At 40.2% G+C, this 17,763-nt stretch overlaps 2 protein-coding genes across 11 annotated transcripts in view; one reads left to right on the forward strand and one right to left on the reverse strand.

Annotated features, from left to right (window-relative positions):
- Window positions 1-17,763, forward strand: part of XPA (XPA, DNA damage recognition and repair factor) — a 60,048-nt gene that overhangs the window by 19,865 nt on the left and 22,420 nt on the right. The window contains exons 6-8 of one of the 8 annotated variants that reach the window (XR_003523567.2): window positions 731-904; window positions 1,858-1,890; window positions 6,048-6,148. Coding sequence is in view for 6 of the 8 variants with exons in the window: in XM_027614465.2 (XP_027470266.1) it covers window positions 731-879 (149 nt within the window). In the remaining 2 variants the exon portion in view is untranslated. Of the gene's footprint in view, window positions 1-730; window positions 1,448-1,857; window positions 4,362-6,047; window positions 6,149-17,763 lie in introns of those variants that run through there. The other 7 variants (XR_003523566.2, XM_027614465.2, XM_027614464.2 and 4 more) reach the window with 7 other exon arrangements.
- The window catches only part of NCBP1 (nuclear cap binding protein subunit 1), a 38,036-nt gene continuing 24,150 nt past the window's right edge, over window positions 3,878-17,763 (reverse strand). For 2 of the 3 annotated variants that reach the window (XM_027614451.2, XM_027614452.2), the window contains 10 exons: window positions 17,532-17,606; window positions 15,235-15,338; window positions 13,108-13,230; window positions 11,833-11,935; window positions 10,952-11,045; window positions 10,142-10,245; window positions 7,892-8,006; window positions 6,066-6,194; window positions 5,373-5,486; window positions 3,878-4,489 (listed from right to left, as the gene is read on the reverse strand). In XM_027614451.2, coding sequence (XP_027470252.1) covers window positions 4,376-4,489; window positions 5,373-5,486; window positions 6,066-6,194; window positions 7,892-8,006; window positions 10,142-10,245; window positions 10,952-11,045; window positions 11,833-11,935; window positions 13,108-13,230; window positions 15,235-15,338; window positions 17,532-17,606 — 1,075 coding nt within the window. In that variant the 3' untranslated portion in view covers window positions 3,878-4,375. The remainder of the gene's footprint in view (window positions 4,490-5,372; window positions 5,487-6,065; window positions 6,195-7,891; window positions 8,007-10,141; window positions 10,246-10,951; window positions 11,046-11,832; window positions 11,936-13,107; window positions 13,231-15,234; window positions 15,339-17,531; window positions 17,607-17,763) is intronic. The other variant, XM_027614453.2, reaches the window with a different exon arrangement.

The raw sequence follows: 17,763 nt of genomic DNA on the forward strand, positions 1-17,763 counted from the left end.
GACATTTTAACATGATACAGTGGAAAAAGTTCTAAACTCTGGAATTACTGACCTGCGGTCACAAGCTATTTTTGTTCCATTTTCCTACCTGCAAAATAAAGTAGTAAAATAAAAACTGTGGTTCTTTTCAGCTCTTACTTGCTTTTGATTCTTAGATTTAGATTGTGCTTTGCAATAATTGGCAATCCCTCTCCTAAAATATTGCTCTCATTTTGTAAGATAAGGAACTGAACAGACTTCAGGTCAGGTGCACAAGCAGTTTCTCTAAGATGAAACCCCAGCATAGTAGCCGACTTCTTGGCTTTCTAGTTCTCTTGCAAGCAAAGCTTGGCCTGCCTCTTACAGAAGTGGCCTCTAATGTACAGAACTTTGAAATGCATCTCGTCCTGAGTTATCCTGGCTGACTCCCCTTTCCTGCTGTGGCACCATTTTTCTCAGCTGCTTGAACAAATCCCATTTTTTAAACTCTTTTACTCATCTTCTGAATTTTTTTGTTTTACTGTCCCTCCCTCTTAACCCACTTACCCCATTTCTGTGTATCTATCCCATTTCACGCAGCTCCAACGAGTAATTTTATAGGCCAAGCTGGCCAAGGTTCTAGAATCAATTTTGATTTGTTATAAAATTAATGTAAACCATATTTGGTTTACACACACACAAGCAAGCTTGATGGATTTTGGGATTCAGCTGAATAGCATCACTGAAAGGCTGGCTTTTCCTTATTTCTTAGAATTACGGCGAGCAGTAAGAAGCAGCGTGTGGAGAAGGGAAACAGTTGCTCATCAGCATGAGTATGGACCAGAAGAAAACCTGGAGGATGACATGTATCGGAAGACTTGTACTGTGTGTGGCCATGAGCTGACATATGAGAAGATGTGACTAGTTAAGTGTCAAGTATTCACAGGTGAATGAACACTTGTGTAAATAATGCTTCAGGAAGAAATGTGTATGTTACAGCTTAAGAGCAAGTTTCAGTTAGAGTCCAGCAGGTCTGGTTGTGGGCAAAATACTGGGTCTGGGATTGCTTTTCTCTACAACAGGGATGGGAGCTGAGGGGTGGAATAGGTTCAAAAGTTAGGTTAGAGCTAAAACTGAGAAATAAACCAAACCAAACCCTAGATTGGAATAGGAGGAAGAGCTTTTAGTAAGGGCAGAAACAGCTGAAGCGGATTCTTCTCCCAGCAAACAAGGGACAGTAGTAGATCCTGCACCCCGGAGGCTAGCCGGGTCTTCTAGATGCTGTCTCCACGTGAGGGAGTGGAGAGCTGCTGTTGGACAAGGCCTGACTGGACACCAGGAATTGAGTCGTGGCAGTCTGATCATGTTTTCTGTATCCTTACAGTTTACTACCATAGGCCCTAAGGTCCGTGTCTAGATAGCCCTTTTCAAATATGGATTAAAGTGGAAAAACAGCCATATTGTCTTATTGATCAAAAAGGTACTAAGTTTATCCTAACTTGTTAACATTTCACAGAGCACTTACGGTGGATCAGGCAGGTGTGATGCGAAATGGCTTACAGGTATTCTCATTTAATCCTGGGAGGGAGGAGAACTTCTGTGATTACTTAGCACTTTTAAAGGATGTGATAACCTACAACCCGACATCACCCCAGGCATCTGGATCAAGTTTAGCTAGTCAGTTTTGCCCATCTTGCCAGAAAGATCACAAGGTAGTTGGAGCTAGTAGGAGGATTTGTGCTTGACTACAGGGTCTGTGCATTTTTTTTTTTTTTTTTAACAAAACCTGTTCAAGTTAAGATAAACTGGATATTTTCAAGTTGTTCTTTGACATGGCTTTTTTAGTCCGGTTGCTACAAAGAGAATAGGAAGTTTATATGTTTTCATCTTCCTTTGTAGATCAGCTGTCCTGGAGATTATGCTTGAAGAAAGGCAAGTCCAAACTAGTCCAACTCAAATAGACTTGAGACTGTAATTACTAATTGTTCTCTAAGAATTCAACATAGAAATGTTTAGTATATTAGTCAAGTGTTGATTTTTTTTTTTTTTAACGTGGCATGCTAATTACTGATTTAGTAAAAATTTATTCAGAACGGGTAGCAAGACCTTCCTGGGACCCCAGAAAAGCTTCCAGCTTGATGTCAACAGAGCAACAAGGGGTCTAGGCAGCTCACAACGATATTAACTGCGTGGGCCATAAAGAGCCGTTGCGCCCCATGGCCCTAGGTTCAAATTCCACTTTTTAGCTGTGGGCCTTGGGCAGGTTACTCCATGGGCCTCTTTTTATCTGCTGGGTGGGCACAATCATCTCTCAGAGGATGGTTGGGAGGATTAAATAGGGTGAATCTGGCATGTGGCACAGAGTAGCCACTTGTTCATGAGCACGTATTCTAATCAGGACAGTATAGTTCTAGATTTGTCTAGTTTCACGTATGCTTCTCTTCACTCTTTCATCACTTGAAGATGACCCCAGTATCCAGAGAACACTGACAGCCCAATGTATTCTACCCAGGTTGGCAAGTTCTTTCCTCATTTTCAGGTATAATTACAGATTAGTAAATTATACAACAAATTACTAAATACTTTCCAGGAAGAGCAAGCAAACTTATTTTCATATGAACCACTGCCTGAATTATTCCTGGAAGGGAGATTTAGAATCAAGGAAAACAAAGCATATGTTCGTTCACTTTGACAAAGGAAATGTTAAATGGCACTGATAGAATATTTAACGTTGATTTTTTTGCAGATACGGTAGTGACATGCCATTCTTTTGTATTAGCTGCTTTAGGGGGGAAAGCAGCTACTGAATGTTTTTGCTCTTAATACTTTTTGAAATTCAACTTCTAGTTTTTTTTTTTTATAAACTTAGCTGCCAAACTGTACAGAGCAGGGTCACATCAGTGAATTCTTGTTAGAAGCAATATTACACATGAAGAGAGGCTCCAAGAGAAAAATTCCTCTAGACTTGGGATCAAGCAGGTATAACCAGTCAAACTGCAGTACACTGGGATAGGGAGGGCTACAGGGCAGTATAGGGTCAGTTACCAGAGCCTTAAATGGTTATCGTTTTGGCTTCTTGAGGACAGGAGCCATGTCTAACTGACTACTGTTTGTGGGAAGGAGGAATAGCATAACCAAAAGAATATTTAGACAAGAACCTGGGTGTTAGTCCCTTTCCTGCTAGTAACTTGCCATGCACCCTTAATTCTGTGAATAATTGTTTTAAATGGTATGGTATTTAAAAATCCTAGGAATTCCTATCTCTTGAGTAGACTATATTCTGTAGCCACTAAATGCAGGGTAAACAAAAGAGACTGGGTAACAATATGAAAAATATTAATGCATTCTAAATTTATGATGTAATAAGTTAAAAATACCTGTGTTGTACACAGGCACAGGAATACTACTTAGCAGTTGTGGGGTTGTTGATAAAAATTTTTCCTAAGGTTTAGTGAAGTCTTAAAATGCTTACAGTTTGCAATGTCAGATAATCCCTTATGCTTATTTTATGTGCATGCTTACCTCAGTTAAGCTTTAAGACTGTATAGGAAACAAGCTCAAGAATTAGTAATTACTTGGACCAAGTTCTGTAGAAACAAAACCCAAACCTATATCTAATTCCAAGTACAGTTTTAGCCAATCTAGGTACTTCTATTTCCACTTTACCATGTACCTCACTAGTGGGCCTTGGACAAATCTGTCTCTGAGACTAGAGGAGATGACTAGATAGCTCTCAGGTTCCCACAGCTGCCACCCAATGGACAGCACTGGGGGAGACTTCAGAACGCTGGCTGGCTCTGTTTCACCCCCGGAGATTGTGGTTTAAATTAGAATATAACTGTAAAGAATTTGGGTAGTGCTACTCTGAATAACATTAATAAGTAATGTCTTAAAATATTAAGATACTTTGGAGAGAGAATTCCAAATGAGGGAAGTAGACGTTCAATAAGAAACCACTGATTTTCAAGTAGACTGAGATGATAAATCATGAAATACCAAAGTTTAAAAAACATTTTTAGTTTTATTTCAGCCATATTAGGTTATCCATGAGCTGGGAGAAGCTATGCTACTTGATAGTAAACCCACTGGTTCTATATACTACTTTGTAAGCTGGACCTCTAGTGTTCACATACCTCAAATCACTTTTGTGCCTTAAGGAGGAAAAAATGCCAGAAAAGTTGTATCTGTCACATATATAACACATCCTATGGTCATCGTCACATTGTCAGTCGGGAATTTCTGCTCTGTGCGGGCAATTAAAGGTAATCAATGCTTTATTCTTCACTGTCCTCCTCCCCCTCCCCCTTTAGTAAGTGAAAGGATGCTACAAGAAAGCAAGCATTCAAACCATCAAAAAAATAAGACAAATTATTTTGAGCTATTTTTAAAAAATCTTGACGGGGGAATAAAAGGACCCTCAGGCCTGTAGGGCACAGAACTGCTGGAACACAGCCAGGATATGAGGATCTAACTCAGCAGTGAAGAGCAGGTTCTCCAGGGTCACCATGTACTGCTGGATTATTTGGTGATGCTGTGGACACAGAAAAGGGGAGGCTTAGGTCAGGAAAAAGACCACTTGAGCAATCTTGCGGAACACTTCCCTCAGCAGCCTGCCCACGTTGTGGAATGGTGGGAAGGGGTAGGAGGAAAAAAGTGGTTATGCTTGAGAGGAAGAATGGGCTCCTGAAAAGCCTTAACGTTAAGAAAATGTAGTCGGAAATAAAGCAGGTAGGATGTTCAATAACTTAGAAACCAACTGGCCAGAACTGGATTTGAATGTAAACGTAATTCATGCTTGAGAGCGGTGGCGGCTGCAGGCGGGGCGGCTGGGTCCCTATGGACCAAGACAAAAGTAGCCCAGACAGGGACTGGCCCAAGATGAAAAACCACCCAGGAAAGCGGATGAAAACTATGGTTGCTGAGACATGAGTAAAGATACTTGGCACTACTTTCCCTTTTTCGTTTTACCGGTTAGAGCATTTAAAATTATTTTCTTTTACAAAGAGATAACAGATGACTGGCTAATTCTCTAGTAACTACTCCACAAAATAAGAAACCCAAACTTCATTTTGTCTGTTAAAAATAAACAGCTCATCTGTCTCACTGAAAATCCGACCTGTTGAGGCTATGTGGCGGGGGTGAAAAGTGACAGAAAATGCCAATCTCTTCTATGTGTGCCTGTATGACTTGCACATACTGAGGCCCCTGTAGGCCTAGCGAACAGCAATTAGGAATCTGGATGGTAGAGGAGTCATTTAAGCCTAAATATGCTGATAAGCCACAGTAGGAGCAAATGGACATAAAAAGGGCCTTATAGGTACTACAAAACCTGACAAATCTGACCCTTTTTTAAAATGCAAAATCCTTGTGCCTGAGAATAGTGATGTTTATTATCTAAGCAGTTTCCCACAAACCTGTAAGAAGATCTGCTGGAGCCTCTCTATACAGTTCTTATACCATGGGGTTAATACGCTGGTCCCATCAGTCTCACATCGTACTAAGTGCTCGGTCAAGATCATGATAAAACGCTGGAAAGGGGGTACAAAGTTAAAGCAGTGTTACAGGGAGAATTCTTATACTTCAGAAAACAATCACATTTTCGACCAAGAGACCTCAAAGGCATTCCTGTTGTACTTGGTCTTTGTGGTATGTATTACCAACTTTCCTAAGTTAATAAATACTGTCAGTCTAGAAAGGCAGACCAGTGCTAATGTTAGTACATCCTTTTTTCAGTACATGAACACCTTTAATATCTAGATTACTATGCTTGTCATTTTTCTCAGCATCTATTTTTAAGGACATAATCAGAAATGCATGTATAAAATGATCATCTATTTCATCAGAAGGGAAAATAAATGATCAACAATTGGGAGTAACTAAATATGAGAGAGGTACTTAAAAGTACCCTCACACATTCTGTTAAAGCCCGGAGCGACGGTCCTGTAAGAACACTAAACACCACAGACATGGGTTACCTCCAAGTAGAAAACTTTTACTTCCTTTGTAAATTTTTGTCTTTTAAATTTTTATAGATGATTATGTATTATGATTAAAAATCCCATTTTCCAAACATTTTTTTTACCTATCAGTGTCCCAAGACAAGATACCTGGAATATGACAAGGAAGAGGTTCTTCTGTTCACTCTGAGCAGATTCCACTTTTTCTTGCAATCTTTCTATTTGCTCCTCCAGAGCCCCATCTTTCCTGTCACTGCTTCTGTCATCATCGTCACTTCGCTGCAGGACGCGCAGAACAAAAGGAAAATGCCATTAGAATGCCAGTGTATTAAACCCCATCAAGTAAGGGGTAGGATGTTCCTGTGTCTGGTCAAATGCCGCTTGGAGACTTGTATTCTAAGGTGGAAGTAGTCCGCCACCCTCCGTGCACACATACCCCCACCAGCCCTGTGGGCACTTATCCAGGCCGGGGAAATGTTGTGGCACCTGTCTTGGGTAACAGCGGGTGGGGATGTCTGCATTCCCAGCAGAAGTGAGTTAACACCTTTTATGAGATAGTCCATTCAGGGAGGAAGTGTGTGTCACATTTTTCCTCCATTCAAAATGAAAGCAGCTTTGAGCTCCATGGAAAATGTACAGTAGATTCTTGTTATTTACCATCATTATGTTTATGCGTTTGCTGTGAACCCTGAACTGGTGAACACCGAACCACTGCTTAGGGAAGTACAGGGTTAGATTCTCGGGAGCCTTTTGGCTAAGATAACACACTGTTGTTAAGGCCCCATCTGTGATGGCCGCCTTCTACCCTTGATGCAAAATTATCAGAACCCCCTCTCTGTTTTTACAGAATTCTGCTTTTATCTCTAACGTAGCACCTGTTATGGGGTCTGCCTTATTCTGTTGGAGGCAACTGGGTAGATGCCGGTTTTTTCCTAACAGCACACTAAGGCTAGGTTCTAAATACTACTGCCTGGTAGACCCTTCTGTGATGAGGGAAATGTTGTATCACTCTGTGCTGCCCATCACGGTAGCCACTAGCCACACATGACTGTTGAGCACTTGAAATGGGATTCGTGTGACTAAAGAACTGAATTCTAAATTGTATTTCATTTTAATTCACTTACAATTATATGCGGCTAGCAGTTACTGTGTTGGACACCACCTATCTAGAGAACGGTATGGCATGAAGGAAAGTCCCCGGAATCTGACAGGCCTGGGTCAGATCCTAAGCTCTGTCACTTAACCATGTAAGCTTGAGCAAGTTATTTAAGTTCTCTGAGCCTCAATTTGGACATGTATAAAATGGGGATGACACCATTTACCTTGCAGTATTTTAAAGTTTGTAAATGTGTGTTTATATACCATATGTATGTATGTCTTTATGGAGACTAGCACTTGAACCTGCTGTAGGTTCATGTAAGTCATTAAATTTGTTTCCACCTACTCTGGCAAATATGCACAACACTGGAAAATCCTGTCCTGAAGAATACTAGGAGTACTATTATGTAAAATTGTGGAATGCAGCTCACTGCTTCCCCCCAAAATGGCTAACCATACTCAGTGACAGGAGAAGTATTCTGTAAACCAGGGAAGGACCGCCCATCCCTCCCCACAGTATGGGGAAAGTGGTACACAGTCTTCTCCCTGTCCCCCCTCGTGCACCAGAAACTGTTATTACAGAAATACAAGTGTCCTCTTTCCTTCTCTGCTTTCCCTTTTGGGAAGAGCAAACATGAAGTGGATCCAGAGAGAACTATGGAAAAGCCTGGTTTGTGGCTTCTTTCCAGGTTCATCACACAGTGTAGCAGCAGGGAGCAACACACCCCCAGGTCCTTCCTCTCCCTCTACTTCTACAACAGTCTGCATAATTTGGCCTCAGAAAAAAGATGTTCCTATCAAGGTAATGAACTCTGAATATTTTTAAGAGTTTCTGGCATACTTTCTTTGACCATTTACGAATCAACATTAACACTTACCCGTTTGTGTTGCCTTGCGAGTTTTTCTTTTGCTTCTTCCAGCTCTTTCTGGATTTTGAGAACGTGTTTGTTCATCTTACGAATTGTGGAGTGCAAGATTTCCCAAACAAATAATCTTAAAGTAACACAGCATTTAGTTACTGTATGTTCAAGTACACTTACAGAAAATAAGATCTCTCAACTTTTATAACCTACTCATGCTGAAGGTCTTCCGCTGTTCAGTAGGCAGAATTAGTCCTATTTCTCCAGCAACACTTAAAATTCTTTTTGTATTATAAATTGTGCAAACATCTGTCTCTACCTATTAGACTCAGGTGAGCTTCCTGGAAGGCAGTACTGGGTCCTTGTCATTTTTATTTCCATCCCCTTCTAGACATGCATAAAAGGTATGTGTATATAACTCAATGAAGTGAAATGGCAAACCAGAAAAAAAATATGTACATTAGGAACAAAAATACATTTTCTCTCTTCTAAGTTTTATTTATTTTTAAAGATTTTATTTATTTGACAGAGAAAGACACAGCAAGAGAGGGAACACAAGCAGGGAGACTGGGAGAGGGAGCAGGAGAAGCAGGCTTCCCGCTGAGCAGGGACCCTGATGTGGGGCTCGATCCCACATGACCTGAGCCAAAGGCAGACGCTTAACCATCTGAGCCACCCAGGTGCCCTATCTTTTAAATTTAAACATTTTGTATTGGAGTTGTCTCAAAATGGAAACCGAATCTGAGGCTCATTTCACATCCTTTATGCTACTTAACTATAGCATACATTCAGCCATTTCTCTGGAACATTTAAGGAACTTACTAGTTCACAATAGCTATCAACTGCTGGGCTTTTAGAATGAGATAAATATATGTCTGCTTCTTTATCAGCAAATTGCTCAAGCAGGATCACCTTGTAGGTGCTTTAAAAAGTTTGTTGCATAAATGGTTTATTTTTTGAAGCAGCGTCTTAACTATGTCCATCTACAAACTAGTTAGTTCTTCCTAACCCCAAGATACAGTGCAGAAGAGGACTTCCCTCTATACATTTTGACTTGGATGATGGCAGTTTCAGTGGAAGATAATAAAACAGCTTAGTCATCAAACTTAAAGTCTAGAGCATTAGTGGACAGGGCATAAGAGCAGAATACTTCAGCTCCGGAATGGGTGGTCAGGGAAGGCTTTGCAGAGTTAGGAATACTTGAGCTTGGGGTTCAAGAACAGATGGAGCTTTTGAGCCCTTTATCCGTTCAAGAATGCCTGTGTTTGAATTCTGACTCTGTACTTAGTTGTGACTTTGGACAAGCTACTTAAGCACTCTGCAACACTTTCCTGTTTTGTAAAATATAGATAATGTAACCCACTCCATAGTGTGGGGGTGAGGCTGAAATGAGTTGCAAACATTAAGTCACTCAGGATAATGGCTACCAAATAACCTCAGTGGTCAATTTTCTGAGAGTTTGCAAATCTGAGAAATGTCGTTGCCTTCATTTATGAATGCCAATCTGGCTGATATAACTTTAGATCATACCCTTCCACCCTAAGGATTCAGTTCATTTCAGACCAGTGTCCTCTGCAATACCAAATACAATGAAGAGGATAAAGGCTGTGATGGATTTTTATATCCTTATAAGCAATATTCCTTTATTGCCTGTTTTGAATCAACTCCTACTGTTCCAGTCCCAATCAGTTAAAAAACCTGTGGACTCACTTCATGAGTAAGAACCAAGCTTAATGAAAAGTCTTTTCCTGTAGGGGAAATGGGTCTAGAATGAATCTCCTGCATTCAATCTAGGTTTCTCGTCACTGACGTGAGACACCTCCCTTCCCCATGGGCACTCAGATGTCCACCAAACTTTTCCTCAATCCCTCCATGATGTATACTTAATCTACTGTGACTTTGGTTTCTCCTAACTCCTGCTATGCATTCCAGGTCCCCAGTTGAGCTGGACTCTTCCCTGCGTCCCACTGTCTAGTTCAGACCCTGACATACAGCCTGATCTTCTCTCCCAAGTCTGGATCCTTTATCAGCAATTCTACTTCTCTGGCTGGGTCCTGATTCAGTTTACATGTGTGTCCTTAAGAGGTGCTGCAAAACTGCCTGGCTGTGTATTTGCATTGCCCAGGAATCTTTTGCCAAGTCCAGTTCTACCAGATCAGACCATTGGTATATTAACGATGTCTGAACCAGAATTTGGAGCTCATGCATGAGACCAAATATAAACAGATTCTTAGAGAATACAAACTTTGTAAATTAATCCACACTTACCTAGTAAAGTCTCGAGACAGTTCTGAAGAGAAGATCCAATTTGCCACTGCAGCACAGTCAACAATCTGTGTACGGATCATCTTATCTACCAGTACAGCAATCATCTACAATGAGAAAAGAACTGTTAGGGTAAATCACACTTACATGGAAGCCACAAAAATCCCACAGCTACAAAACCAAAATACAAAGTCTGAAATTCATTTTCAGTGGTTATGGAATGGATTAATTTAATCATTAGGTCTTAAGATTTATTCCACACTCTGTTTGGCTCTGGTACTTACTATAAGAAAGTAAGAGAACTATAATGCCAGTAAAGATGGAGCGAAAAGAAAAACTGTTGGTAACACCTAAAATTTTTTGAAAATATTGGAGAATACAAAAACATACAAACTCCGCTGAATCCTTAAATTAAAAAATCTAAGAATGTTTCATTATAAAAAAAAGTGTTAATATATTCACAATTACTTTCATGCCTCTTTAAAACATATAGTATGAAAACAGTAACTGAGGTTTGAGAAAGCCTCAAAGCTGGTTTGTAGAAATTGGGAAGACTTGATAACTATTTCCTAACCCAAGTGGTAGACTCTTCCAAGCAACAAGTATTCTTACTACAAATTTAAAATGTGTTGATCATAACACCTGCTCTTTAATGAATGAATCAAATACCAAGACTTCTACAGCATTAAAAAAACTACAGAATTTAAAACCATTCTATAGACAGACTCAAATTTCATGTTTTAAAACAATGGCATTAATTGCCTTATTTTTATACCTATACAGAGCCTCAGCATGTCTAATTAAAATTTTTACCTGTGGATGGTTCCTCCAGACCTCAAACATAACTCTTAGAACATGTAACTTTCCTTCATCACTCTCAGCCAGGGTTTTGAAGACTTCATGAAACCTTTTGACAGTGGGGGTAAAAATACCACAGATAAACTTATTCATTAAGGATTTTAAGTTTTTCAAGGCCTTTTTGATGCTACTCCATTTACAGTGTAATACATAAATGCAAAATAACTGAATGTTAACCATTAAGGATATAAAATTCATGGTCTGTATGAAATTTGTGACAAAATCTTAAAAGAGATTTTCAATATACCACTATCAGCCTAGGACCACAGTTTTCTGTCTACCTAAGAACAGGTGAGGGCTAAGGCGTGGTCTCTGAACGCAGGTGAAGTAGTAGCCTGACTGCACTCTCCGTGGGAACCCTGCATTAGAGACCTGGTTTCTCTGCTCCGCTGCAGGAGTATCTATATGCTCTTTCTTCTTTTGCATTGTCTGAGGTGGTAGAAAGCTCTGTCTATAGGTGTCAACCTTTGGGTGACTCCCCAAAGTGTAGCTGGCTCTCATTTCTGCTTACCTTCCTTTAGGAAGATGTTTAGACAGGGTGAGAGCTTCTTGACTATATATGATTGTCCTATGGACCCACGTTTCTCACTAGTTTCTCTAAAAGTACACATGAAAAAATGTACCTGCCATGTATATAGGCAAACGGTCCATATGGACTGACAGGAGCCAAATAGGGTGTTAGCTACTACAAACCAGAAGCACTGTATTAAAATATAGGACAATACTATTAAGATCTTCACGTTCAACAATTTTAGCTAAAAATTACTGTATCACTGGTATACACCAAGCAATGTGCCAAACCCTCAAAACAGAGTACATGTTCTTGTTGCACTTACTTTGCAAGAGCACTAAAGGAGTGGCTGAATGATTTGGCTGCCAAGTGTAGCAGAGTCTGTACGAAGACCTCTATTTTCAAAGGGTTAAAGCTGAATCCTTCATCTGAAAAATATTCCACAGTAAGACAGCTAGAAAATATAAGTATAGCAATTCCTTGGTCCATCACCTGGAGCTAGATGGATGGCATGCTCACATCCAAGCAAGTCAGACATGTCAGTCATCTCTTTGAATACTAATGAAACAATAAAAGACCACTGCTGATTTCAAATACTCAAAATATAAAACTAAGCATAATCTTAATTCTTAGTTTTTTGGGATTGTTTCCCTAATTCTTTTATATGATCCATTTCTTTTACAAATACCACATAAACTTCCTTGTTCATATCTCTCTGTATGGTGGCAAAATAATACATTAATAAAATAACTCAGTAAATACTTAACAGTTAAGTCTAAGTCTTAAAATGTCTGACAATGTCCAAATTTACAACCATCATTTCAACATATGCTTTCTAAATATATTTTCTATAATACAAATTTCTTAGAAAAATCCAAACAAAATCCTAGTAGTAAATAACCCAAGGGCCATTCATGTTTTATTTTAAATAATTTACTATGCATGTGTCCTTATGTACAGATCTAACAAAAAAATTTTCCCCCGAAATATCACCCAGTTGTCACAGACTTTTCATCTGTTTTATAAATCATGTCTCTTTTGGTGCCAGTGTCACACTGCTTTAATTACTGTAGTTTTCAAGCTATCTTTTAATATGTGATAAGACAAGTCCCTCTCATTTTTTGTCTTGTTCATTTACTGATCAGATAAACTTACAAATCATTTTGCCTATTTTCCCACTCTCGTCCAGAGAAAAACCTAGGGATTTTGGTTGGAATTACGTGGTACATACTCAGTATGTATTAAACATTATTATTATAATAGTTTAAAAATTGGTGAAAAATCCAACTTTATAATTCACTAAGTCCTCCCAGTCAGGAACCTCTCTAAAGTGAAAACAGGGAATGTTTAAAAATCTCTCAACGGTAACAGCATTATTTTTACTTTGTGTTTAGTGAATGTAAGCTATGTCACAGGGAGGTGAGGATCTCTTTTTACATAAGGGAGAAAGTAGCTGGGTTTTAGGAACCATTGACACACTGAACAGGCCACTGGTTAGGAGCATCCGTTGAGACTTAAGAGGAACTCACATTACGCTTTATATTTATGCTTTAACCCGGCCTATACATAGTTCCACTGAAGAAGTACTTAATTCCCTTACCGTCATCATCATCCTGGTTAGGATTTGGTACATCTTTCAGAATGCTGAAGATTTCATCATTGGTTGCTTTACTTTTAAAGGCAACAGCTAAACAGAGGGCAACTGAATGTCCAGGAAGAGAATCTAAGCACAGAATGGGGAAGAGGGTAGATCAAGTTTAAGTTTTAAGATTGTTCTTGTGAATAGTTAAATAACCAAGAAACTTAAACTTCTATGACTGTCCTTTGACAGTCCTCAAATCCCTAGGCTTTTATTAAGCTAAAAAGCTGAGACTCAATGTATTTCTTTCATTTTGGTCAGTGCCCCTTCTTCCTCCTTTTCCCTAGGATGGTGAAGTTTGAGTTTGAACAGGGAAAGGGCTGCCAATTTGATAGATTTGCTTTTGTCTTTTGCTTAGGCCATACACTTGAATCTGTGTAAGCCAGATGCTCATATGCTGTGACCCCATGTATTTACTATTAGTTATTATCTGTTGAGTCCTTAGTATATAAAATTTGCACTAATGTATACTGTATGGCATCACCAGAGCAACTGCAAATCTTTTAATGTAAGGCAAGGGGGTAACAAATAAAAAGACAATCCTGACATAGAATAGGAGTCGCTAAGCATTTTGAATGAAGTCAATTACAATAGGTCACATGCGCTGTGTGCTTTTCCTTTAAAGTAGAAGAGAAAATAAGTGAAGAAAAAGAGAATCCTGTCACTAAAGGGTCTACGTTGTAGTGGGGGAACCAAGATAGTCACAAACAAAGTAGCCAGAGCAACACAAAACTGGCTTGCTAAACGTTAGTATTTACAGAAGAGGCGCTTGGGCCAGACCCTGGAGATAGAACAGGAACTGGTGAGAAAAAGGGCTTTCCAGACCGAGGTTAATGGCACAAATAAAGGCAAAACCAAGAACCATGAGCCCGGAATAAATAAAAAAGGAAGTGGCCTGGCTGGAGCAGGGGTCTACTTGGGAAGAAGTGACAAATAACATAGTAGGGACAACTGTTAGGCTCAGCTGCTTCTATGGGAATAAAGAAAACAACGTTCAACGAAAGTCTGAATTGTTGCTATCGACGATGACTTGATGGTTCTCTGGGCCAGGATAAGGCAGAGCTCCAGACTCAGCACATCCGAGTGCTGCCACACCAAGCTTTGCCCTTGCAGGAAAGCGCAGCAGGAAGAGTGAGGCTGCTTGGTTAGTAAGGCTGGACGTGAGTCGGGGCTCTACCACTTGGAAGCCATCTCACTCTGGCTTCACCTCTTTGAAGATATTCCTCATTGTAAAATTGGTCTAATAAACACATTAATTCTCTGAGTTGTCTCAAGGATTAAGTGACATAGTGACATAGCAAATGTACTCGGCATTGGGACCAAGTGAGTTTACTTCAAGGAAAACAGGTGTAGTGTGAGATGGAGGTGGAGAACCAGGGGCGCAGGAGAAGGCAAGGGAGATGAGTGCGTTTCAAGATGTAAGAACTGCCACACACCATGAAGGGGGGGCCCATGGAGGAGCCATGTGCAGTGCCATCTGCAAAGACTAATGTGGAAAACCTCTGCACCTCTCTACCAGTGATCACCAATGTACAACACCTTACCTTCCTTAAACATAAAGCACAAAATGGCGTATCACAGTATGGGCCCTCTGATTCACAGCATAATCTCAGACATGAGGTAACCAAAAAGTGAGAAAGCCATATTTAAGAATTTACTCCTAGAGGCATATTGCTGGTCAAAATACAGTCTATGTGCACCTGTGTTCCCACACCTGAACTGGTATCACATGATAATTCAGATAATCTCTACCGCCATGACAAATACACTCTCATTTTAATAAGTTCTGGCTCTACATTCAACTTGCTATACTTAGCAGCATATTTAAAATAATGTCATGGGTATAACATTATAAACAATATTAAGAAAAAAATTACAAACCAGTAATAACTAAGTAAATCATGAATCTTCAAAATGATGACAGGGCAAACAAAATAATAGTGACTAGTATAGATCACCTTTCAAACACAAAATACAAACCCAAGAAAAGAAAAAGTTCACTTTCTCCACCTTAAATAACTGACTTCAGGGAATACTCGTGTTGGTACTTTTAAAAGACAATGGAATGAACTATATTGTGTTACTTACTGCTACTTTCATCTCCGTACTTGTAAATGCAGGTTGGGTTTGCAGGACATAGAGCTGAGAAGGTAGGAGGAACAATATCTAATATACGCTGATGATAAGACAACCTACAATACAAATAAGAGCCTCAGAAAATACTGTTCATCAGTTCCCCTCTTTGGTACCTCTAACGTACCAGGAAAGTCCCATCTCTAACATCCTGGACTCAGCTGACAGCCCAGAAGCCAAAGGGGAAACAAGTCCTTTAAGCTTTTGTCTATGACAGCATACTGAAACTCAGGCCTTCTTCAAAACTTACTGGTTCACAGTGAGGTGTGGGCTGGTGGGTCTACAAGCCTGGTGACCAAGGATGTGGAGTGGTACTGGGGTAGGGTGGGGCAGAGGAGACTCCGTGATGGGGAGATTGATTATACTGTAGCAAATAAATGTATATCAAGGCTAATGGGAGCCAAGTTTCCTACTGCCTGCAAAGGTATTTAGAAATCATGGCAAGGGGCAGGCTAGAAAAAAATGAGGTAGAGTTAGAGGGATACACACACCTAGGTGGCTATGAAAAGTTACATATGTGTGTCTGTGTGCATAAATGTATACACTATCTTTGTCCATCCCAAGAGTAATGAGCACATCACGTGTCCAGATCTTGGTCCCTAAATACCATACTCCACTATTAGGAACTTGGGCTCTGTGAGGGGCGCCTGGGTGGCTCAGTCGGTTGAGGGTCAGACTCTTGATTTTGCCTCAGGTCATGATCGCAGGGTCCTGGGATCGAGCCCCACGCCGGGCTCCCTGCTCAGTGGGGAGTCTGCTTCTCCTTCTCCTGCTGCCCCTCCCCCTTTCTTGTGCGTGCTTCTGCACGCATGCAAGCATGCACACGTGCTCCCTCTCAAATAAATAAATAAAATCTTGAAAACAAAAGAAAAAAAAGAAAAGAAACCTGGGCTCTGTGAATAGATGATTCCAGGGAAGGGGCAAGGAAACACAAGTTGAGCCTGGGACAGCTTATGCCAAAAATAAGGAAATGCTTAATGAATGCAGGGGGATGTTAAGAGAGGGAAAAAAAAGGACACAGGAGGCACAAGGGACTCCCCAATAAACAAATCAGGGACAATTTAGGCATCAAAATTAATAATGACAGCAAGAGATAACTCACTGAAGGAAACAGAAATCCATTAGTCCCTACTGATACATAAACACAGGAATAAATAAATAAATGGGCTAAAAAGGATAGCTAGTGCTTTCTTACAGAATGCCAACTAATAAATGCTGGGAAAAAATGAAAAAAGAGAATCATTACTTGGCAATCATCATAGTGGTGGCAGATAAAAGTAGCAGTTGTCAGTAGATGTTTGATGCAGAATAGGATAGGAGTATAATCTCAGGATATCTCCCACAAAATATTAATCAATTACAAAGGGTAAAATGGTGAATTTAAGGTGGAGAAGCCTAGCAGACATGGACATGACCAGGTGACCAAGGTTAACATTTCCAGGGGCAGGGCTCCTGGGCCTCCTGACGCGATGCACGAGGGAGGAAGACAATCAACCACGTTAAGTCCTGAGTCTGGTTAGGAGTACACCTGGGGGCGACTCAAGAAAGAAAGGCCTAGATTCTTTAAAACACGAAAGACAGCAAAGAGTAACTGGTCAATTGAGGAATGGGAAGAGAATGACACCTAAATGCTACCCTTGTGCTCCTGGATAGGACTGGCCCAGAAAAGGAAAAGACATGATCATGCCAGCTGGCAAGGTTTCATCTGCGGGCTGGGTGGCCATACTCCTGCACCACAGCCAGTTTCCTAATCTGGAGGGCTGCATGCTGGCCACTCAGGAGTGTCTTTGCTTTGAGGAAAGATACAGTGGACTGTTAAAGGACAATGGGCCATCACATCTGCAGCTTGTTTTCAGAGGGTTTAGGAAAAGACCAATGTGATTGGGTGTATACATACAGAGGGAAAAAAGTGAACATCTGAACAAGTGTGGTGAAGTGTTAATAACTAGGGAATCTAAATGAACAGGATACACAGTTCTTTGCACTATTTTGGCAACTTTCCTGAAATGTGAAATTATTTCAAAGTACATCTGACAAAAAAACATTGGCCTAATTCCCACAGAATCCAGGTGGCATGGCTGCTTCGTTTTTAAGTCTATATCTTGGCTAAAAACTGAAAGGGAAGAGAGGCAGGTACTTGGATGTAAAAAATGATATGCAGGACATACATCACACATACAAAGAAGAGAACAATCCCCCCCATAGAAATTAGGAGAACTAAGCTAAGGAGAAAACACACAGAACTAACTTACCTCATACATTTTTCCAGAACTTCCCTTACAAACTTTGGTTTGGGACTTTCAGGATCTTGAGTAAGACAATCTGACCTAATGAGAAAATAGTAGTTTTATAAGTTCTTACACATAATCTGCACTTATACCTAAAGTGTACTTAGCTACAATGAGTTTCCCTGTACCTAAATTATTTCATTTACACACACACACACACACACACACACACACACACACACACACACACGTATAC

The sequence above is a fragment of the Zalophus californianus genome, chromosome 13, assembly GCF_009762305.2.
Source record: "Zalophus californianus isolate mZalCal1 chromosome 13, mZalCal1.pri.v2, whole genome shotgun sequence".
NCBI classification, from domain to species: domain Eukaryota; kingdom Metazoa; phylum Chordata; class Mammalia; order Carnivora; family Otariidae; genus Zalophus; species Zalophus californianus.